General features: G+C 37.8%; 3 protein-coding genes across 6 annotated transcripts; all 3 read right to left on the minus strand.

Annotated features, from left to right (window-relative positions):
* Positions 1 to 1,950: 1,950 nt before the first annotated feature.
* Positions 1,951 to 6,191, minus strand: LOC112200428 (AMSH-like ubiquitin thioesterase 3). 2 transcript variants are annotated; one of them, XM_024341459.2, is made up of 14 exons: positions 5,958 to 6,191; positions 5,546 to 5,610; positions 5,372 to 5,447; positions 5,095 to 5,283; positions 4,673 to 4,770; positions 4,477 to 4,582; positions 4,357 to 4,403; positions 3,838 to 4,162; positions 3,608 to 3,697; positions 3,459 to 3,521; positions 2,847 to 2,921; positions 2,694 to 2,756; positions 2,505 to 2,557; positions 1,951 to 2,400 (listed from the first exon to the last, which is right to left on the minus strand). In XM_024341459.2, exons 1-14 carry the CDS (start codon positions 6,054 to 6,056, stop codon positions 2,226 to 2,228), a joined length of 1,524 nt encoding a protein of 507 aa, XP_024197227.1. In that variant the 5' UTR covers positions 6,057 to 6,191; the 3' UTR covers positions 1,951 to 2,225. The 2 variants fall into 2 exon arrangements, with proteins under 2 accessions (XP_024197227.1, XP_040375224.1); XM_040519290.1 differs by lacking the exons at positions 1,951 to 2,400; positions 2,505 to 2,557; positions 2,694 to 2,756; positions 2,847 to 2,921 and adding an exon at positions 2,950 to 3,320.
* A 3,377-nt stretch (positions 6,192 to 9,568) lies between these two features.
* On the minus strand, positions 9,569 to 10,748 carry LOC112200534. 2 transcript variants are annotated; one of them, XM_024341570.2, is made up of 4 exons: positions 10,593 to 10,748; positions 10,470 to 10,499; positions 10,348 to 10,433; positions 9,569 to 10,045 (listed from the first exon to the last, which is right to left on the minus strand). In XM_024341570.2, exons 1-4 carry the CDS (start codon positions 10,741 to 10,743, stop codon positions 9,704 to 9,706), a joined length of 609 nt encoding a protein of 202 aa, XP_024197338.2. In that variant the 5' UTR covers positions 10,744 to 10,748; the 3' UTR covers positions 9,569 to 9,703. The 2 variants fall into 2 exon arrangements, with proteins under 2 accessions (XP_024197338.2, XP_040375122.1); XM_040519188.1 differs by having other exon boundaries at positions 10,348 to 10,499; positions 10,593 to 10,747.
* Positions 10,749 to 13,023: 2,275 nt separating this feature from the next.
* On the minus strand, positions 13,024 to 15,974 carry LOC112198063. 2 transcript variants are annotated; one of them, XM_024339078.2, is made up of 7 exons: positions 15,606 to 15,974; positions 15,357 to 15,417; positions 13,772 to 13,834; positions 13,624 to 13,671; positions 13,487 to 13,549; positions 13,293 to 13,358; positions 13,024 to 13,182 (listed from the first exon to the last, which is right to left on the minus strand). In XM_024339078.2, the coding sequence occupies exons 1-7, from the start codon at positions 15,608 to 15,610 to the stop codon at positions 13,174 to 13,176; spliced, it is 315 nt and encodes a 104-aa protein (XP_024194846.1). In that variant the 5' UTR covers positions 15,611 to 15,974; the 3' UTR covers positions 13,024 to 13,173. The 2 variants fall into 2 exon arrangements, with proteins under 2 accessions (XP_024194846.1, XP_024194847.1); XM_024339079.2 differs by having other exon boundaries at positions 15,719 to 15,969.
* Between the last annotated feature and the right edge of the window lie 8,451 nt (positions 15,975 to 24,425).

A 24,425-nucleotide genomic window follows, 5' to 3' on the forward strand; every position in this document is an offset into this window, starting at 1 on the left:
TCCACCAATGGTGATATGAACATTTTTAGCTACCTCTTTCATGGTTAGGTGGCTTCCATCAAATTGCATGCCAGTAGCTATTCTTTTATTGTCTTCTTTCCAGAGTTCTTCTGGAATTGCAAATCTTTTTGGAACTGTGAATTTTGATCCATTATCTACAAATGCATGTAGATGATATTTTCTATGATCAGGGAATTTTAATCCAATCTCTATGTAGTTGCTGTATCTACCAGTAGAGATGACTTTTGATTGTTAAAGCTCGTCTTGAGCTTGTTCTTGTGGTACAATGGTTCACATTCTTCTGGAATGTTTTCTAGTTCAACCAGTTCTATATTTTCATCGATCTTTTCTTCCTTTATTTCTGAGGAAGATTCAGTAATTCTTGGAACAAAGTTTCTATCTTTTTCTGCCCCTCCCCCAAAACTCTTAATCATGGTTCCGCCCCTAGATTAACGCACTTTCTTCTAACCTTAAGCGGATATAAAGAAGCAGTTCCATGATAAATATGTATCGTTCATCGGTTTTTTCTTCATGACTCGATAACACTTCTAATATCTGTCTACTTTGGTTTCATTTCGATTTTAGACTCCATGCTAACAATGAATTTGATTGGCGTCGTTTATTTTCTCATCTACCTTTGTAGAAGACCCATCACCCATGTAATGTTTTTCTATAGGTTTTGCCATACAATTTTATCCTATGTAATGCTTTTCTAGGGTTCTCTTCCCTTCCCTTTCCTTCCCCAAAAATTCTACTATGGACTAAGGTCCAAGTAGACCACAGGCAAAATGAGGGGCAAAATGGGGCATTTGAGTCCCTTGGTGCAGGTGGACCGAGGTGCACACAAGACTCTTTGTTCCTTCCCTTCATTGTTTCATATTTTCTCCGATAAAAATTAGTAGTAAACCATTGGCTTATACGCAAAGAAATGAAATGTACAATCCATAATTTAGCAACATTAATGCGGTTGTGTTGATCAGTCCCATCATCTTTCATTCTTTCTCAAAAGTCTTTAGGGTAGATACCTTACGTTTTTCACTTGTACGGTTAATTTGTACGAGAGATTTGACTGTCTACCTAAATGACATAATGAAATGTAACTTTGGCAAATGGCAAACGTCTGATTTCCACCATTACAGGATTTAGGGACCATCGTCTCAGAATGTCAATGTCATTTTTGGCAGAAATTAAATTGGATCACATGCACTGTTCACTGTTGGAGGTATTATAATGATTATATTCCCATGAAAGTGATATTATTCCAAGAATTCATTCTCTTTCCTCCTCTTTTTTGCGGTGAAGTTAATAAAAATGAAGTCATTCTGCAGAGTACTGGTCACGCACGTAGTAAAGATTTATTTTTTTGGGAAGGGGGGGGGGGGAGGGGGGTGGTGGAGAGGAGGGGAATTGAAGGAGGACCACGACCCTATGATATCAACTAGTAACTGACTAATTGCTTTGCTTGCTGTACTTTGTGTTTTTCTGGATTATAGGACGATAGAGACGAGAAGTGGGGAAACCTTATATAGATTGATGAGTTTAATAATTTATACATACGACATAGATAAAAGTAAAAATCATTAACTCGCTATTAACTTGGTGAGAGATTTCTCTCTATGATGTTAAATGAATTTCTTAGTTCAAATGAGCTGAAGAAAAAATAAGAAATAGAAGAGCGGGCTGATTTAAAATGGGTAAGGTTTTCTTGCCGGACAATCTAGCTTGATAGTATTGGAACTGCAATTTGACAACATAAGACTGTCACCCGAGTATATAGTAAGAAATGCCATGGCATGGTCAAAACAAGAAAAGGGAAACATAAGGGTATAAGATCTCTTATATAGACTGTAAATCATGTTTCCACTTTGAGGTGGTCGATCTTTTTGAAGATTTTCACCGAACAACCAGTCGAGAATTTAAGAATCAATGGCCAGATAACCAAGGCAAAGCTAGTGATAATTTGCATACCTCAGATATATCTGCATAAAATTTCCTTACAAAAATCATATAAATTGCCAATATCTACATACTACCAAACTCTCATATACAATCAATAATAATGAGAATCAAAACAGCCGGATATTCGATCAATGTTTCATATTCAGAAGACCACTTGGAATTTACAATACTGTCATTGGATGAAGACATGATAGTTCTTGTGTTACATATTTACTGTCCCTCCCAAATAATCTTGATTCGCCCCACGTGTGTAAAAAGTCAAAATCTCACCGCAGATCAACCACATCGATCTTCAAATTGGAATTAATATACACGTGAGAACAATGCTCATATATTGAGGTTCCATCCGAAGGCTCCTCATGAGGATGAAATCCACGCTGTTGACAGTTACGAATAACGGATACACCACCTGGGTCAGATAAGTGAAATATGCCATGTGGACTGCAGTTGCATGTATAGGAGGCAGTTAGCATATGCTCAATTGCTGACTGAATCATAAAGCATGATATTATACTTATGTGTTCATCAAGCGACAACAAAACTACCTGGATGTGTCTGTTGGAGCCATAACAATTGCAATTGCTTCTGGTAACATAATCTAAAGAAGTACATAAGACACTGTATTATAAAGCTGAATACAACCTTGGAGGAATACAACAAAAGGGCCTGGCCTGTTTTAAAGCCTAGCCATTGGGCTGAAAAGAAAAATTGACAATTGTGATAATGCTCTTTACCTGGTATGAGTAATGAGTGTGCAGATCAACTGATGACATGAAACAGGTCTGTGATGGGTGTGTCTGGCACAGCACATATATTAGAAAATGAAAATAATGATCACAGGAACAAGAGCAAGAACAATAAGCTGACTGAGGCTATTGTGAACTTACATGAATCCACCCAAGAGGAAAAAGAGATAGTCTGTCTTGAACCTCAAATATTTCTTCCTCATTCAATGTTTGACACTGAAGATATAAGCATCGATAATGTTATACAAATAATAGAAAATAGACAAAAGCACTCTGAAAAGATGGAAATGTAAAATTGGGAGATATCACAGAAAACACAAAGAATTTGAATAAGGATGCAACTTGCATCAATTATAATTTTTTAGCAAGGGTTATCTCAAACATCTACAAGATTCGGTTTATGGTTTGCGCATCTCTACATGGCAAGTCCAACCCACCAATCACATGACAGCAGGAAGGGGGTGGGGAGGTTGGGGTGTTGGTATTTCACCATATTAGTTTTGGGTCTTTTTGGGTATCCATTGGCTGTTGATGTGGCACGACGTAATTGGTTGGTCGGCCATGCCATGTCCCATCCAAGACTTCCTCCCACACGTGTAGAAAGACTAGAAATAACTATTCAAAGAGAACATCGATAGCATTAAATATTTAAAAGGTCATCATTACCAGAAGTAAAAGTGAGAGGAAAGCTACTATCAACCTCAAAACAGCACATAAAGGCAATTGTAATTTGTAAATATGGACTTATCTTACCGAATCAGAAGTTGACTCTTGCTTTGGGATTATTAGCGTAGTGATATGAAAAACCTTGTTTTTCTGCAACACATTAAATTCGAAACATAAGAACCAGACGCACCAACTTCATTTAATTTCGTCATAAAAAAGATTGTTATTGAAATTACCAATGAACCAGCAAGAACACCGCATGTTTCTAAGTTTTTTTCTGTATTTTTCCGAGCCAATCTTAAGAAATCTTCCATCATTTTTATTGGCTGCATATATTAAACTAACATCAACTCAGAAATAAGTGAGCATAAACAATTAGAAGTGAGGATAATTTCTTTGCAGATTGTAAATCAACAAAAGATGGAGGAAGTGACTCGTACTATATAATACAGCATAGGAAACTTACAACGTGTAAATGCTGATATGAATTAGAACTTGGCATCCCATCCTGAGATGGACTTGCAGGTCCTGGTCTTGGATCTGCCACTTTTGAAGGATGAATTGGAGCCATTTCCTGCTGCACTCGAGCAAGAACAGGAGGAGGAGAAGGTTGTTTGACCAATGGAAAAGGATCTTCCTTTGGTTCACTAATCCATGAAGGACATGATTCCTGAGCAGGGCGTAGCCAATCACCATTGTCCAACGAGAGCACTGATTCCATGGTAGAATTCACCCCACCTGGATCACCTTCCTTTACTCCCACAAGATCATATTGTACAGCCTGATTGAGGCTGTTACCATGGATGACATGAAAGTGATAATATTAGCCACAATCAGCAAGAAAGGTCTTAAAAGAAGATCATGTAAGCTTTTGATCTTTAGCTTTGTACCGAGAAAGAATCAACTCATGGAAATAGATATGAAAAGAACAAACAAATATAAAGAGGTTTACAGGCAAAGCATTGAAAATAGCATTAAAACTTACCCTGAATTTTCACTAGGGATTAAGTCAGTACCGCTTGGATATTGAACCTGCCCAATAGTTTGGTTAAAGGAGTTCTTCAGCAATAATAAAAATTTTGAAATCACAAAGTTGAAGATCTACCTTAACTTTTGCGCTGGGTCCTCGCCACTGACCCTGAAGACCATTTGGACCCAAAAATGAGTGTCTAGACAAAGTCTCTTTATTTGGAAGAGGTAGATTAAAAGATCTGCAAAATCAAGGAATTGTTGTCATATTCTCATATCTCTATTCTCCGAATGAAAGGTATACAGCCTATCACTATAAGAAATGTACTCACAGATTCTGGAACTGCTTGTCGATTTGTACAGTACTTGTTGTACCCCGTGAAAAATCATTTTTATACTTCCATGACGACTGAGATGTCAGGCTAGCAGGCTGCAGATATGTGAAAAGGGCAAATACATTTAGAATATGCATAATATTCCCATAGACTTCAATACATCTAGAAAGTTCAAACGAAGATAAAACACGACTATCCCAACCTCATCTCGTGCTGCTTTGCAATACAATGAAATCAATTACCATATAGTGAAAACCAATACCCAAAAGTTCATATATATAAACACACACACACTCATCTCGTGCTGCTTTGCAATACAATGAAATCAATTACCATATAGTGAAAACCAATACCCAAAAGTTCATGTATATAAACACACACACACACACAATGATGTGGAGCATTTGTGGTATCAGTACCTGCCTAACATTCATGCTCAATGATTTATTGTTCACAGGAGGCCATTCTAAAGAAGACGTCTGCAAGCCATATGAAGTGCTTTCATGTTCAGGCAGCTGAGAAGCTGCAGCGGCCTCATTATGTTCACTGACACGGCGTTGGAATTCTGGCTTCAAAGACTCGAGCTCATCCAGTACACTCAACAGTTTCTGTAATAGAGACACCACAGCCCAGTCAGAACAAGTTCACATTTAGCACAAGAAGTAAACACTGCCAACAAAAATTAGCACACTTCACCTTCTTATATAGACTCCTCTCTTTCGGAAGAATCGTCTGATAGTCTCGATGACACGGTATAGTTTCAGACACCAAACTACAAAAAATTTGAACAATTAGTCTTCCACATCTAATAATTTCACAATGCAGTAATTCCTTGAACACGAAAATCGTCTCATGAATTGTTCTGCGTACCTCGAAAATCGGACAAGTATGACATACAACTCTATAATGTTCTTCTCCTCACGGTATATACTAGCCTGTAGATTGATACAAAAGTACATTTAGAAGAAAAAGAGCAACAAAATCGTAATACTAATAGAACGAGCATCCTAATGTGTACACATTTCCCTATACCCTAGCTAGTCACGAACAACCACAAAATCAAACTCTTTCAGTACAGAAAATTGAAATCAGAAAACCTAATGCTTCTCAGTACTGTACACAGAATTTCAATTTCAACTTCAATGTGAGATTAAGCAGTCCAGCATCAAATTTTTGGAGAAAATTGGAAATTCGATGATCAAAGGTAAAGCTTTGATGAGTCTGGAGTTGAATAGAGACATAGCGTAAGAGAAATCAGAAGAGGGAGAGGGAGAGGCGGAACCTGTTTGAGGAGATTATCGGCGATGCGGTAGTAGAATCGGAGAGGGTAGCGATTGTCGACCTCGACTCGGCGAGTCATTTGATTGACGTTGATCTTCATCTTCGCCGGCGATCAATGGCGGAAGTTGCAGAGAGGTTCAGGGAGGGAAAGGCGAGGATGAATCAATGGGTTTCTCAGCGTGGGGGTCAAGTCAAAACTCGGTCGTTTTGGTGCAGATGCTTTTCTTTTTTTTCTTTAATGTCGACACGGTGACGTTACTGAGGGAGATTATGGTTTCGGTTATGTGGACTAGCGTCTACGGAATTGCGGTGGATGGACGAATAGAATGGGTGTTTAGTTTTTTTTTTTTTTTTCCTATTTCATTTTATTCACAATTTCACAAATATAGAGTTCACGTAGGAGACACTTGCATTTGGAGCTGCATTTTATTTATGTATGGTCTTTTGGACTCGTGTTGGTGCTCCTATTTGGAGTTGCATTTTCCCAAGAGTGATAGTGTTCGGTAATAAAAAGTATTTTAACTAAATCGCTATGCATGTAACAAGAAGAGTCAAATTATGACATAGGTGGGACAACATTTCTCATTATCTTCTTTTTCTTAGGTGAATCAAACTAGATTGAAACAATTTGGATTCACAGCTAAATTTTCTTTAGGCAATTGAACTTTGATTTCAACCGAAACCTGTTTGCATCAGATAAAAGAGACTCTGTTTGTTTAGCCCATGAAATATAATTTCATATCTTGTACAGGAAACTTCTAGCTCGAGTACTAGAGGCATTTACATATACACACTCAACATTAGAGTTCAACTATCCTCTCTTGGTATATAACTATAACCTTGAAATCGAATATATATCTTTACTTCATAAAAGACTCACTTTCCTTATAATCGGAAAGCATATATATGTATTGATTGCTGATTTGCAATATATATAAATAGGACAAATTTCAATTTATTACCCTGTACTTTAAACTCAACGTCATGTTAGTCCATTCCGTTTCAATTTCATTAGCAATGCCTCTGTACTTTTAATTTTAATCAACCGTGTCCAATTTTTGTTGAGCCGTCCATATTAGCCGTCAAGTGATGATGTGGCAGTGATCGCTGGTCAAGTGAGCCCATTTGATGGGCTAAATTCGACATTTCAATCAATTTTCCTCCCAAACTTCATAATAGCCACAAAACAAACAAAAAAAACTCATCGATTACCTAAAAGAATTCAACATCAATTCAATGAGACAGTGTCCAAAGCAAGAGTGGCGGCTTCGCCACCAGATTAGGGCTCTATTGAGTCCGGCTCTTCTTCCTCTACACCAATTTCTTCACCAGCTCAGCCCTTTCCTGAAATGTAGCACAGCAAATGCCGCTGCCGTGGGAGGCGATTGGTTATTCTTCAAGCATCAGACAGCGTCGTTTCATCGAAACGAGCTCAACATTTTGATGGTGGTGGTGCAGTACTCCTGCCAGCTTAGGTCGTTCATGTCCGCGACGACGTTGTTTAGTCAAGTGTTGACCAACGGCGAGATGTAGTCTCAGAGCATAGAGCGACTCGGTTCCACCATGTCCAGTGTGCTCACGATGTCGCTTAGAACTTTCTACAGATATGGGCTCAGAGTTTGATGGAGGTTTGAATTGGAGATTTTGATTCGTTGAGGGATTATAGTGAGAGAATGAGGGTTCAGGGAGAAGAAGAAGAAGATGATGATGATGAGGCGGAGCAGAGAGTGAACTGTACCCACTTCGCCGGTTATGGGTTCTCTTAAACTGCAACATCTCATCTCTTCTCTCAGACTGTAACTCTTAATGTTGAATTTGGAGTCGCATGTGTGTCTTCATCTTCATCTTCTTATGAAAACAACAACAAAAATTCAGTTTGGATTCGAATTGGGAGAAAATCAAATCAGGCAGATTCTTCTTTCTAGTTTTGCTCGAAGCAATTGATGGTATTCGAGCTTCTGTTTCCTCTTTAATAACACTGGACAAGAAGAAAGCGGATTCAGGTATACTTTTCCATTACATTTAGTTCCAGCTTCATTACGAACAGAATGCTTAAGAATTGAAGGTAGGCCTTGAATCATTGGAGGGCCTAAAGTTACACTCTAAAGGCTTGTGAGGCTAGGCTTCTCATGATTAAGTTGTAGAGTTCTGTGAACCAACCAAGAATAGGTATTCCCAGATTTCTACTATCTAAAACACTCATGATTTCTAGTAGTGTTTTGGATAAATATTTTGTTATATTTTTAATTTTCCAGATTTTTATATTAGTAATATTTAGATGAAAAAAAAAAAAGGTTTTGGGTGGGAAATTGACTGAAATGTCGAATTTAGCCCTTCAAATGGGCCTACTTGACCAGCTGGTCATTGTCACATCATCACTTAACGGCTAATATGGACAGCTCAACAAAAACTAGTTTTCTGCTTACATACTCTGCATGTGTAAAAATTTTTATAATTATTATATTGAGAAAAAAAAAGTTATTTGAAAAAAAAAAAAGTGGGAAGTTATCTGAAATTATGGGTGGTTATTGCAAATATAGGTAGTTAACTATTTGAAAATTATTTATTTTATTTTTTACATAATTTTTAATTTTGCTATTTACCATACTACCGCTCAATTATTAAAGATTATCTAAAATTAATATAAGGTCTAAGAATTTTATTGTCTTTTCACACTAACTCTGGCTAATAAAACCTCTTCTCTTAATAATAGTATATATTAGACACGGTTAATTGAAATTGAGAGTACAAGAGTGTTGCTGATGAAATTGAAATGGGAGGGACTAACATGATGTTGAGTGTAAAGTATAGGGTGGTAAACTGAAATTTGTCTATATATATATATATATATATATATATATATATATATATATCGTTAAGGCATTGATAACTGCCTTAAAGCTAGTACGGTTCAGGTTTGACAAATTCAGTTCATCCATTGGTTTAAGCAAGTTAGATACCTTAAAGATCATCAATTTGGCTGAAAATTTATAGAAATGATCTATACATTAGTACCTAAAAATTGAACGGTCGAGATGTGAATATGCGATCGAAAAATGACCCTAAACTCTTAATGCGCACTTTAATTTCAAAGCGAAGCTTCGCTCTAGATAATACACACACACACACACACACACACACACACACACACACACACACACACACACACACACACACACACACACACACACACACATACAAGCCCGTTCTGAGGTGGACGTCCACACTGCAACAAAAGTGCGGACATCCATGCTTTCTCAACGATCAGACGCCGAAGGCGGTGCGACTCTTGCCGGACGGAGAGCATGGGCATCCTGGATGGCGTCACCATGAAGATGAAGGCCAAGGAGATCGAGGTCGAAAGTTCTAGGCAGCAGCATCACCTAAAACTTCAAACCCGATCAAGGTGGACTACAAACTGGTAGCCGGCGAGTCCACCAGTAAGAAGAAGCTCAAGATCGACGTCTGGTCTTTGTCCGGTAAGAATAGTGCTGCCATCGGCGCCTAATCGCGTCAAAAGCATGGATGTCCGCACTTTTGCGGCATTGCGAACGTCCGTCCTCTCCGTATACACACACTCAAAATCTTAATAGCATATCTATTCGTCCATAGTGATAATTCATACGTGCACAAAAGTACACATTATTTTCATAAATCTTGCATTAAGATAGCCTTAATGCGTATGGTAATTGTCATTATGCAGCATTACAGTAATCAATATTATAGGGAACTAAGTCCTTTTACATATCAGAACAGTAATCCATTTCCCAAAACCATCAAAACAAGCCCAACAAGAATCTGGTAAGTTGCAGGCGTGCGTGCCTTGCTCGTCTCAGCCATATGCTCCTCCACGTTGAAGTTGCCTCTTTCAGGGCCAGATCCACATCCGGCCTGAACAGTATCTCTAACATCTCTTATAGTGGCCTTGTTGTAGAAGACGAAGTTGGCCAAAATGTGATCAACACAGTTGAGCACAAGGTGTGTCTCTGTGAGGCAAGCACCATTGCAGAACTCGTCGGTTTTGTCTTTTGGAACTTTCAGATCTCCACTCTCATTCAATCTAAAAGACTGTTCGCAGCTGCTGTATACCTGAGAATTTGCCCAAATGGAGATCATATACCAAAGAAAAATCTCATCAACTGACCATCGTGATCCCACTACCCTAAAACATGGCAGATATTGCCTAACTTAATCACGTAATTCTAATAAGATTTGTTGGTCTAATAAATACATCAAGCTATATTGTAGATTAATTGTTGTTCTTTTTCAACACATAGGAATTGACAATATTCTAGCATTCTCAATGAAAAACTAAAAAGTTGTGATGATGATCATATAATAGAAATAGTTCTCTATGCTCACATCCTCAAACAAATCGGGGTTTTACTTACATAGTTGTTATTGAAACACAGCAAGGCTTTGGCAACAATTTGAGCCGGATCGAATTCCCCAGCACCACCTGTTTGTGGTACATTACCTGTTTGTGGTACATTACCTGTTTGTGGTACATTACCTGTTTCAGGCCCATCTTCATCTGCGGAACCTGTTAAAGTTAAACCAATACATAATTTTACGTTTTAATATTTTTTTGAAAATAAAAAAGGAGGCAGGGAATAAATGTTTCTCTGTTACATACCCATTTTGCAGCAGGAAAGAGAAATGTAGATCAAAGCTGCAGCTAAAACTAAGAGTTGGGTTTTTGTTAATGCCATGACTGATATGGAAGAGAAAATGGCTACACCTTGGAGCAAAATGAATAGCAGAGTAGCCTTAATTATGCCAACCATACCAATATATAATGGGAGTTGCTAAATACAATACTACTTTTCTTCAACAAATTAAGAATGAATTAACCATGAGACTCATACGCACTTTGACTAATTGAGCATGGGCTGCATGGTAAAGATGGAAAATTTCTCATCTACATGAATTGAAAGTCACCTTGAACAGACATAAAAAGTACCTTTGAGGATGGGAAAATGTAAGAAGTTGGTGAATTTACTTGGAAAATGGCCGAGAAAATTGATTGATGGCTTTGCTGTTTGATTACAATTGGTAAAGTTTGGGGGAACTAAAGAAGGGCTAGAAGAGAGAGAGCAGTTGGAGTGCAAGTCACCAACTTTCACTAGCTGAGGACTTTCTCATTGAGTAGTAATGTTAGAATCAAACCTAAACTGCTATATCCTTGCACTACAAGTTAGGTTGGCGAAAAGTAATATTTTGTTTATGACCTAAGCTATACCATAAACAAAGGCATTGTTTCAGTACTTGTTAGTGAGCCATATGGAAATGAGTCTATAAGAAAATTATACAATTTGTCGATACCCTTAGACTCGAGACTAATTAAGAATATTAGTCGATAAGCTGATCAATGATGATGATTCGAATTAACAAGCTTAACAGAGTGTGGAAGATTTATCAGATTATGTAGAACACGTTTACGAAAATGAAGGCTAGAGTTCCATTGAGCATGTTGAAATAGACGAATGTGGCAGATTAATAACAAGCAACTCGATTGAAGAAAAAAAAATTTATATATATATATATATATATATAAAATATATATGAGCTATTGTATCTACGGCTCTATGCAAAGCAAGCAATCTTCGAATTTGACCAGTATGCATATATGCCCTTCAAACTTGAAAGAAGCTAGCTTACCCAATATTGTAATGCTCTTTCAATATATTACTATTTTTCGCTTTTCTTTCGGCATGAAGTCATGAAGATATGTTTTCGAACATGTTATATTGTTATACAATCAATCAAAGATAAACTAGCATCAGAAGATTGTCTAAAATGACATGGTTGGCCAAGTTAAAGGAGCACCCTTTAGGCCTTTATCCCCATCCAATTTTTAGGAGGGACTCCATTTATCTCATAACGATATTGCATATGGCAAGTTAATCACACATCCGATATTCCCTTAACAGAGGGTTCTTCAATCCCATGGCCCTTTCACATCTTATAAAAAAGTCTATGGCCCTTATGCTTAAACCAAGCTCTTGTAGTATGAAGTTCTTTAGTAGATCGATGAACTTCGAATGTTTCTGCCTCTTATTGGATTTCACTCGACAACATAACATGTCGAACGAGGTAACAACACAAGTTTATGTTAGTACTTTGTTCATTTGCAGATATTAGGATCGATACATTGTTGCAGTCCTAAATTAGGGTGCGCCAACTACATCACTCCTAATATGCAAATTATATTGTGGTGATCAGATATTAGGATAGATACATTGTTGCAGTCCTAAATTAGGATGCGCCGACTACATCACTCCTAATATGCAAATTACATTGTGGTGATCAAAGACTAGGCCTTGGATCTCGGTCCCGAACAGTCGTCTTGCCCGAACAGACGTCGTTTGATGTCTTTCTCTGTTTCAGATAGATATGAGAGCAGTTACAATTACAAAGGACACATTTGTTCGATTTTGAAATTCAGATCGAACAGTTGTAACTTCTCATACCAGTTCAATCTGAACTCTATAAAAAACTCACAAAAGGCCAATTCTCATCAACATCAGTTTTGAGATTCACATATCTTCCATAAAATCTTCTGAGAGAAAACACAGATTGACGTTCGCGATAGAATCCGAGGCAACACTGCTAACCTTGGATTGAGAGTTGAATCCTGCAGGGCAGATGTCCTAGAAGATCTACAACAAGTGTGTAGGGACGTATTTCTGTCTTAGGACATTGCACCAAAGCAAGCCTCTCTCAAAGATTCAAGTCAGTGAATTCGATTTCTCCTTTCTTGATATACTCTCATTTGTTCTTTACGTATTGTTATCGTTCCTTTTAATTTTAGGATTGCAACTTCACTACAATCATTTGTCGTATTTCAATCTGCCTTTAATTTTACTTTAATATTTTAGGATTGCTAACTACTTCCAATCCTAGTCGTAAATATATGTACATATCTGGTTGCAAACAACGTTCTGTTTCTCGAATTGATCTGTCACTTACAGTACCTATTTCTAACAGTTTATGGCTTTCTTTAAATGGTTTCGGTTATGGGGATTCAGCACAAGTTGGATACACAAAGCAGAGCACAGAGAAAATGTCGGGGAGAAAAGATTACTCTTATTATTAGAGCTAATTCACACTTATTTGGAATGCATCCAGCCAATTCTAATGTATATAGAAAACTTTATCATGAACATCACTGCTCTCAACACAACAAACTACTTTCAGCCCTTCAACATCTGAATCTATGCTCCCTACATCATAAACCAGAAGAAAAAAGAGAAGAAGAATCAGTAACCATTAAAACAGAGATTAGTTCTATATATAACAGCCTAGCTTTATTTAATTTCATGACTACGCTTACATGGCTATCATGACCAGATGTAGTACAAGCAGGTCTCCTTGGAGGAAGCTGCTGGTGTGGCGTTCTCTGCAAATTGTCACATTGATCGGGTTGATTACACGAATCAAAAATTACATAACTTCTATATTAATAGTTATAACGAAAAAAAAGGAGACCGAAGTATACTTCTGTAAATAACGGTTCTAATTCTGTACCTGTAGTTTTGGTTGTAAGGTCTCCACTGCTGCTGTTGATTTTGGACTCACCCCAGCACCTTGCTGTAATTCAACAAACATCAATTGAATTTCTCTAAAATTATTATTTTCCTACTTTTGGTAGGGATAATTAGTACCTTGCATAGTGCCCAATCCGCTGAATCAAAGTAGGCACGTTCATGATCCTATACGTACACACAAAGAAGAAATTTATAATTTTTGTATCGCACATTTTCATGAATTCTGACATAATGTGTTTTGAAATCAATGAGCTAATTAGTTTACCTTTGAAATCAAAGGCTTCTTCTTTGGTGCTAGTCCTCCATACTTGTCAGCAGCTGTTGGTGCCTGTCATAGTTGCACCAAAAAGAGAAGGTAAATGGAAACTGGTCATATATTCGTTCAAATTACGCAACTTAGGCCTATTATATATACACATCAAGTTTTAAGTTACATCTTAAAATCAAAAAATTCAGAAAGTACTAAACGGAACAGTCGTGTAACATGACACATCTGACTTACTAATCATATGATAAGAGAAATTGAGTGCAACTTGTGAGAAGAATATTGATCATCATAAAAATACGAAAATGTGACACGTCTAATCAGATCAACTCAAATTTTCTTATCACAACGACGAGGTTTTAGACGTAAATACAAAATTAACAGCACAATATGTCAATATCCCATGGGTCGATTCACGGATTTCACGGGAATTTCCTATTTACAACACGTGTCTATGTGCTTAAATAAAAGCGGCTAGAAGCCTAGACCTGTACTCCTCTACTTTACTGTGCAGACATTAGACTGTACCTACTGCCGACATTTTCAAATAGTAAACGACGTCCATTGGTTGGAAGGCCCATTCCCTGTCGTGTCAAGTTCCTGGCCGTAGATCTGTGGCAACAACTTTGCGCTAACACAAAGTAGGTCCCACTATTTCTCCTTCTCTATCCTATTGGATGCCCACCCAATTCTAAATTGCATTTTTTCTAGCTAACAAATGGTAAGAAATCATAGATATTTTGGCTCACATTTAAAACTCTAGCAGATTAATGGCATATGGTTTGGGTGCTATTTCAAAGAAAGCAAGAACTAGGAAAAAAAAAAGTTTGAATAGTTATATATATCTCAATTGTTTTGACACTAAGTGAATGATTCATACCTTGTGACATCATTGAGTAACAAAAAATCTATTGAAATAATCATCGTTTTATGGTATATTAGCGAGAAAATGTATCTATTTGTTTATTCATTGACGGAAAAAAAAAATTCTACATAATTACGCACATCAAAAATTCATTTAAGACTTCAACTCGATAACTCGAGAAAAAAATTAATTAGATTGGTCCTATCATACCACGTGACAACATCAGGTGACCAAACAATTTAGTTGAAGATTATGGCCAAATAAAGAGTTATATTGGATTCGGATAGCCATCATCTTCTAACTAAATTTTCTATCTTGCGACCGAAACAACGCTCACCCAAATATTTTCTTCACAAAAGGGATCAAGAGAGTTTCTTGATACCCAAAAAAATTAACAAAAAAGAAAAATCATTGGGGTATGAAAAGGAAATGGAGGCCAAATCTAATCAACAGAAAAATCTGCCACCTACTGAATTTAATTAACATGAAAATAAATTTGCAACTGGCAATTGTATGTGGAGCATAAGTCATGCAGTGATAGGGCAGTTAGATATGCCATTAATAAAGCTCTGATACGTTTGAACCGACGCCATGGAATAGTCTATGGTGTGTTTAACGTTTCCCTGTGGTTTTGAATTAGTCCAAAGCCAATAAACAAACAAACAAACAAGAAGAAGAAGAAGATGAATATATAAGAGTATAATAGGATTAGAATAGTACCTCATGCTCTTGAACAGAGAAATAGTCTTGGCTTCTGTTGCAATCTGACATCTTAGCTCTCCTGCAAAAGATCGATCACGATTCACCCTAATCAATCATGGGATTCAAAGAAACTAACAGAGAAAGCAAAATGGTATACAAATCTAACACTGAAAATGAAAATAGAGAGAAAGAGAGAGTGGAAGAGAGGGCTAACAAGAACAATGCAGCAAAAACCAGAAATGAGAATGGGCACAGGAGTGAGAGTACCTCATAATTTATATAAGGGGATTCACAAGGGTGTCATAAAACCGAGAAGGAAAAAGAAATCAAAAAAGGAAAAGGAGGCTAATAAAGAAGGATAGAAGGGATCTTAGCATTACCTCGTGGAAGAGCAAAGTGGGAGATGCAACAGAAAATCTAGGGCAAGTTGGTAAAAAAAAAGGATCCAAAGAAAAAAGATGGACGAAGAAGAAGAAGAATTGGGGTTGAGTGAGGGGGTGAGATAAGAATATATTTGTATTTTGGTTTTGGGGGAGATATTTACATATGAATGAGATAGATAGAAAGAAGCCAAAGTCCTTCAAAAGATAAAGAACTTGGTAAGTAGAGAAAAGTTGGAAGCTATATCTCCCTACAATAAACCCTATTAGATAGTGTAGTTGAGGATAGGATGAGGTTGAGGGATGGTGAACAATTTCTAATGGGGTAGGAGATTTCAAATTTAGTGATTAAGCATGATTTTATTCTTAAAAAAAAAAAAATAGTAATAATTAATAGATGGACTATTGGGCTTGTTTCGTTGACACATCACAGTCGGTTGGTCCATGCCAAACACACCAGGGAATTATCATACATGAAAATCATGTACTTACCGACAACCCATTCTTCTCTTGTATCAGATTCTCTGTTCATTTTTTGTTGTTGAACAATTATTATGTAATTGGAATCATGTTTCTACAGATTGTGTTTGTTGTGTGTTACCAAAATTATAGATTCTTTTTTCCTGGTCTGAACAAAATTATTATATACATATGTATGTGTCTTGGTAATGTTGACCAAAAAACTCTATTGGTAAATGTATATTTCCACTATATCGATTCCCATTCATTAGTCACTTATGTGATTATACGCATTCTGAAAAATGGGATTATGCACCTGACAATTTAGGGGCGGAAAGCATGTATAATTTGACCTAACAATGGAGAAAGAGCTGCTTAAGGAGATCCCTTTTGTATGGTTTAATGAGATGGAAATTCAAAATGTGACGAATACCTTCTCTTATATTTATTATTGGATTAAATTTAGTTTACCCCCCTGAGGTTTGAGGTAACTTCATGTTAGTCCTTGTAGTCTCAATTTAATCAGAAACATTCTTGAACTTTCCAATTTCAATCAGCCGTGTCTAATTACTCAAGCTACGTCCAAATTGAACATTAACTGTTGACGTGGACCCAAACTTAAAGGTTAAATTATGCTTGTAACCCTAGGCTTAAAAATCAACTTCTTCTTCTTCCTCGGTTCTTCCTCTCCCCAATAGGGATGGCAATGGGGCGGGTTGGGGATGAGGATCACAATACCATCCCCATCCCCGGGGTCATTCTTTACCCCCATCCCCGCCCCAATCCCCAATAAAAATATATTGGGGATTCCCCGTCCCCATCCCCACTGGGGACTAAGCCTCCAAACCCGCCCCAAATCCCCAATAGGAATTTAATAAATAAAATATTTTTTTCTCATATTGCCTTTTTTAAAATCAAAATCTACAACAAATAAATTTAAAACATGATTAAATTCATAAATAATAATTTAGTGAGTACAAAAGTCAAAACACCATTAAAGTAAAGTAGTAAATGTATATATCTATTATTTATATTATAAAAAATAAATTAAAATATATTTATATCATTTAAATGGGGCGGGTTTGGGGATGAGGATCACAATACCATCCCCGCCCCATCCCCAATCTTAGATAGCGGGGATTGGGGATCCCCATCCCCATTCCCCATTTGTCCCTGAATTCTCCCTCCATTAGGGGCGGGTATCCAATGGAGCTCCGCCCCACTGGGGATTTTTGCCATCCCTACTCCCCAATTTTGTTTCTGCATCAAAAAAGTCACAATTTGTGTGCTTCATTTGCTCAATTTTATCTCTAGTTTCAAAATTTATGTCTGGGTCTGATCATTAATTGATGCCCAATTTGGTCTGAGGCCTCAACTTTGTGTTTCATTGCTTAAGTTTTCTGCTTGTAGTCTCAAAATTTCCGTCTCCTCGAAAACTACCAAAGCTTCCTCACTCCTCCCATTCTGGTCAAGCCCAGCAATCATGGAAGTCCACGAAATGGCATTCTTCCCATACATCACCTCAAACAACTTCTTAGCAACTTCCACTCTTCCATAGATAAAACATCCATGAATCATCTATTCAAAAAAAAAAAAAAAATCAATGTTTGGAGTTCCGTGCAGCCACATCCCTTGCGGATATTTTCTGAAACAAGCACTCTGCCATCTCAACTTCACCAAACTACAAGTACCCATTCATCATCGTCGTCCATGACACGACACTCTTTTTAGGCATTCCATCAAACAGCTCCTTAGCCTTACCCAAATCCCCACAATCCAAACACTTTTTTGATCTTCACATTCCAAGAGACCACATCTCTCTCAGCACTAGCTCATGATAATCTCCATAGGATTCAACAACCAGTAATGAAATTTGAGTCTGAAATGAGTCTAGACAGACGAGATCTTACCCTAGGTTTCTCCGGATATAAGAGAGAGTGAATATGTTGATTTTGGGTTTCTCGGCCTGCGTTAATAGAGGGGACTTCTCCTTTGTGACGACACCACCATCAGTCTCTGATGCTGACGATGACTCGCCTTCTACCATCGTCAATTGTCTCATCACTCATCCCAATCTGGAGTCAGCTTGGTCGGAGTAGGGAGGTGGAGGTGGAGGTGGAGGTGGGGGTGGGTTGTCGGGTTTGGAGAGGAGAGGAGGGGAGTAGAGTGGAAAGGGATGACGGGTCATAGAGAGCTTGTTGGGTTCCTTGGAGCTGCCCACTAGAGCTGAGAGAGAGAAGGGGAAGAGGATCAGAGGAAGATGAGAGGGTTCAGAAAGAGGATTTCAGAGAAGATATAAGAAATGACCATTTTAGCCCTTATAGTAGACCTATTATCGAAGTTAACGTCTAATTTAGACGGAGCACAGTGAAATTGGATACGGCTGACTGTAATAAGAAAGCTCATGGGTGTTTCTGATTAAATTGAGACTACATGGACTAACATGAAGTTACCCCCAAACCTCAGAAGGGTAAACATAATTTAATCCTTCATTATTTAACTTGTAATTGTTTTAGGGAATCAATATTTGAAAGAGAAATTGTTGTGCTTTCATTGATAATAGAGTTCTCTTTATATAGAGGATTACCAGCATAGAGATAGAGTTGTACATGAAAACATAATCGTACATTGATTGGATATCTACTAAGATTTTTCGAGATTATCTCTAATACAAACCTCATTACAACTAGAGCAAGCAACCTAGAGTTTAGGCTAGACACATATTCTGGATTTACTTGAACACTCCCCTTTATGTCATCCAAACGTGGTGCTCCTCTAGTTGCCACATTAAAAACCTTGCCGAGTAACAAAAACCATGTGGGACAAAAATAACCTCGGTCGAAGAGGAAAAGGAGCACAACACACCCTTCACGTTTCGAGATCAACATGTAGACATCTCCCCCTGATGACTATGATCATGGGAGTTCGGATAACTTCCACACACCAATGCTTGCAACATGTTTCTCGAACATGGATTTAGGCAATGACTTAGTAAACAAGTCTGCCACATTGTCCTCAAATCGAATCTGGTTCATCTTGATCTCTAGCAAAATAACAACACACACGAATTTACTGTATTTAAAAGCCACAGATATTTGTGTAAAAACTAAAACATTTTCAGTTGGATTACTAAGGTAAATACACATGGATATCAGTAGCAAATGTAAATGTATTTCACATGGATTTCTGTGGCAATTCTGCTTATAATACTGTTGGATTACTGAGGTACATACACAAGGATATTAGTAGCAAAGGTAAATGTATTTCACACGGATTTCCGTGGAAATTCCGCATATAACCAGCAAATTGATCCAAATCTGAAGCATATCGATCCATGTCCTTCTCCCCCACCCCTAAAGCGTATCGATGTCCTTCTCCCCCAAATCGATTCAGCCTTATCAGAGGTCTGGAAGTGGTCGTAGGCAACAACAATGTGATATCTCCCCCAATTTCGAAGCGGTGTCTCCGCCCATCACTGCCTATCTCTATCATTCAATTCAATCTCAGTCCATCGCAGCCAATTGTGTGACCTGATTCGAATCGAGTGCTATAATTTTGAAGTTCCGCTCACGGTAAAGGAGCTTTAGTGAATCAAGTTTGTGGCGTCGAGTTGATTGTGGGGTTTGCGGCTTCTGGGTAAGTGAGCAAACCAAGTTGGGATACCAATTTTGTATGAAAAGTATTTATATAACAGCTATTTCAATTACTTTGGTGGTTATCTCTCCCTCGATGTCAACAAGTTTGTTGGGGTAAGGTTTAAGGTGTAAGACTGGAGTTCGATTTCGTGTTTGATTGTTAGAGTTGAGTGGGCATAGCTTTGGGCTGTCTCTGCCTGCTATAAATTGCTTTGGAATCAGAATTGTTGATGGAAATGGAACTAGTAATATTGGTGGTTCTGACGTTGAACCAAGTTTCAGGAGTTGTGTTACATGATGTGATATGTCATGTATGTGACATTTGGGATATCATTGACAGTTGTTGGAGATTACTTGGAAATCATGATTGGTTATCTTGGGCCTTTGACCTGACCATGATATTTGGATCTAGTTTTGTTTGGACTGGAAGAAATTGATTCTAGATACATTGACTTATAGTTGATCCTTTTGAAGTTTTGGATTGTATTGAGTAAGGAAATGGAGAGAATTTAAGTTTTAGAAATAGTTTTATGTTTGAAACTTAAGTATTTAGTTGGACGCTTAGAGATTTACAATCGAGTTACGACCTTTAGCAGTATTTAATTGGGAGGTTTAGAAACAAACTTTTGTTTATGAGATTGTACTAATGCGTGTATTTGGTTAGCCGTTTTTAGCTGAAATGGCTGTACCTAAAATCAGAGAATAGCGATAGTGATATCGCTGGGTGTTCATAGTAGTGCAAGTGGAATTACTGATGATACGGAGTGTAATTCGAGTTATAAATTTTGGAGCCTTGAAGATTAATTGTGATAGATTCTTGGTGAAGCTTTTGCTAGACAGTTGATTGTGATTTTGTGAGAGTGGTTAGTGGAATAACTTCAAGGAAATAAGTTCCCCAGTTGGCTCCGAAAATATTTCAGATTAAGGTTTGACTAGAATTCTTGTTATACGTGGGTAAAACGTATTGCGGTTTATCTTTGCAGTGACGTATTTCAACGGTGATTAAATGGAGGAATTGGATTGCCATGTAGTTGGATTAATTTCAGATTCTGGTACCGTTACTGGTGGAATGGGTTAAACTGTTTGAAATTTAGTTCTCACTTTAATCGATCTTTCTACCGTATGGTGACCCTTATTTGGAGAAGTATAGAAAGTTGTTGGTACGATTGATATTCGGTCACCATCACGGGTTTATAGGTACGATGACTTAGCGGGATGTTGGAGTTGAGTTTGGAAATTAATTGTTGGACTTGGGTTTTATCAAAGATTTCAACCGACACCTGAAGTACTAAATTATTGAGCTAATATGGTTGAGTTTTGTTGTTGGATTAATGCTTAGCGAGATGAGGTTTGGAAAATTTTGGTGCAATCTTAGTTAGCACAGATTAGTTTTTTGGGATTGTTGTTGTAGCTGGAATATTATTGAATAAGTGTTGTTGGAAGGAGGATCTTCAGCTACTTTATCCTCAGTTCAGCGAAGACAGTGTCGCCTGGGGATATCGGCTTTGAGCCATGCAAGGAGAGTTGGCTATACTCAAGTACTTGCATGTTCGACGTTGATTTTTGGAATGTTATGGTTTGGAAACGCAGGAAGAAAGAATGAACTACTTTGCTAGCAGTCTGGTATGGAAATTTTGAACATGAGCGGGTGTGTGGTACCCGAAGGGTGTCGCCTTGTGGCAGTCAAAGAAGCTACATGATTAGGAACTTATCGGTTTGATCGAGGCTATCCTATGATACATTTGGTAATTGTAGGATCTTTACATGGATGACATTTGACCAGAAATCTAAGCACAAATAGACAAAAAGAAAGTGTGGTTTTGGTGGTTGCTAAGGAAACTAATTGTTTTGGACTTGTTGGTTAACAGTGACTATCTGGTGGTTATCATCATGTTGTTGGTGAACAAAGTGGATCTTCACTGACGAGTTATATGAAAAGAGTATGAATGCTACTATTCAAACTGAATAGTTTGTTATATTGATACCATGAGTTATCTGAACTAGTATTTGACCTAAATTTCTTGACGCCGAAGTTGTGTACTTGTGAGTATGTATTACTAGATAGTTAGGTAAAACAAGGGTCTTCGACTTGGAACATTGCTAAATTTGGGTTTTAAGTATATGTTTGTTGCTTGTGTAATTGTGATTGTCGGAATTATTAGCTGCTTCAGTCGTTGACTTAAGATTGCAAAGGGAAAAACTTAAACCAAAGAAGATTTGATTTTCGTTATGCAGTTTCAAGGTGTAGTTCGTTCAAGTAACCGACCTTGATTTAGCCTTGAGTCTTTATTCTGGAAATTTTAGTAGGTGTTTCTGCTCACATAGTTGAACCATTTACAGGTTGCTTCAAACATAATGTTTTGACGATGTTCTCCTTCAGTTGTTAAGGACTGGCGGTAATGAGTGGAAGTAAATCTATCTCCTAAGACACTAAATTTAGTAAGAACGCTGTGGGAATTATTCAGATCACAATAATTGGCTAGATTTCAGCTAGAGGATTGTTTCTTATAAAGGTTGATCTCCCTGTTCTAATTGGTCAAGTCTTGGATCAGTTTTGAAGGTAATTTCTACATGATTTGAGCAGACTTGCACATCTTTTCTGTGCCTTGTCATTGCCACTGCTGCATGATTGATGTGCTATTCATCTTCGTGAATGTTTACTACGGATTGGCGTGTGCACCCATCTCTACTTCAACAGTATGGAATTTCGAGGACAAAATTTTTATAAGGAGGGGAGATTGTAACGTCCCAAACCTAAATTTACCATTTTACGAGTCTTTCGATCAGTAAACGACATTTACATCTACTTTTTGGCTCCGTTTCGACATTTTAGGGGGCGCCTTAAAAGTTGACTTTTTGTTCGGGTCAAAATTTGAGAAAATATTCTTCATGAAAGTTGTAGAGGACGTTAAACCGAGCATGTGCATATGTGGTACGTAAAAATCGGAGTTCGTATGCGAAAGTTATAAGTGAAAAGGTAAAGTTACTGTTTATGATAATTTGTCTATAAATAGCTGAGTTACTGTGGTAAGTTTCCATTTCCGGAAACTTACCGAGCTCTCTCTCTTCTCTCTTCTTCTCCGACCTCTCTCTCTTCTCTCTTCTTCTCCGACCTCTTCACCATTTTCCGGCCATAACTCCTTCATCCGGAGACGGATTTTGACGTTTAAGATGTCGTTGGAAAGCTCTCTTCCTTCTCTTAATTTCTGGGTCCATTTGGTAGCTTGTGGCGGCATGTGAGGGCGCGTCCGACCGTTCCTGGTAAGTTGTTTTGTATGTTGGATATTATATATTGTTACGAATTTATGGATAGGTGTTTGGTGGAAATTGGAGGAGGTTTGGATATTAATTGGAATTTCCGAAGTTCAATAGTTTGGCTATTGATTTATGAGAATTCCACTATCGGATTTCTCTCAGTTTTGCCCTAGAAACCTTCAATTAAAGAATTGGTGCAAATGATAAAGTTTTGGTTTAATCAGAGAAGAAATAGAAATGTTAATTTATGAGGATTTGATATGGGAATCGTATTTAATTTCCGGATTGTAATTCACAAATTATAATTGTATACAGGGCGACGTGCCGAGCTACTGCTCGACGTAGGAAACTGGTAGCGTGGTCGCTGTTTGGCTCCAGTTTTCCTTGAGCTGGTCAACAATCTCTTTTCTTCCGCGGGCGTGCCAGTACCGTTCGGGTGTGGTCGTCAGGGGTGTCCCTTGACCTGACTTCTTCCAAGCGATTGTGGATGAGGAGAGTACCAACCTCGTCATGGGATTATTTGTGCCTCGTGGCGAGGACTTTACTGAGCTTCTTCAAAATCACAATCGATACTCGATGTTGTAGATCGAGCAGAGCGAGAACTACTAGGAAGTGAGGAGAACTTGCTAAAGCGTGACTTTAGCTTGGCTGGATGGTTTGGTGGCACTGACAGTCGGCTCTTGAGGAGACTAGGACTGGAGTGTGACTACCGGTAAGAGAAGGAGAGGGTTGCTCTTAGAGAGGCTTGGATAATCTTAGAGATTGTTGTGATGAATTGTCTGTTGAAGTGTTTCATTGTAACCTCTATTTATAGGCTACCATGCCAAAGTGTTTATTCTTAAACAAATGATAGTAGAGATAAGGAATGATGAGTTTTGGAGATAAGGAAGCATAATTGGAGATAAGGAATGATGAATTTCAGAGATTAGGAGATAAGGAAGCATAATTGGAGATGATGAATTTTGGAGATAAGGAAACACTTTCGGCTCCTTTATACCTTCAATTATATCTCCATCAAGAATTCATATTTTGACCTTGACTTCTTCATAACAAATGTTCCACTATGATTCTAGATCATCGTGGCAAAATTTCAGAGCTTTTGGTATAGTGGTTGGGCTGGAAACGCTGCTGGACCTCTTACAGGTCCAGTTGTCCAGTTTTGCTTATGCAGAAAATTGGACTGATTGTTTGAAGGCCTTCCACTAAAAAATAGCTCTGTCACTCTTCATAAGAAATGATCCTTGGGATTTCTAGATTTAATCTAGAAAGTTTTAGCTCATTTGGATTTCGTTTGGTTAGTCTGCCGCCCCTCCTTCCTTGTTTAGCTCGGTTTCTCCTAGCCGAAGTAGGAAAATGTG

This window comes from Rosa chinensis, chromosome 4 (genome assembly GCF_002994745.2).
Source record: "Rosa chinensis cultivar Old Blush chromosome 4, RchiOBHm-V2, whole genome shotgun sequence".
NCBI classification, from domain to species: Eukaryota; Viridiplantae; Streptophyta; class Magnoliopsida; order Rosales; family Rosaceae; genus Rosa; species Rosa chinensis.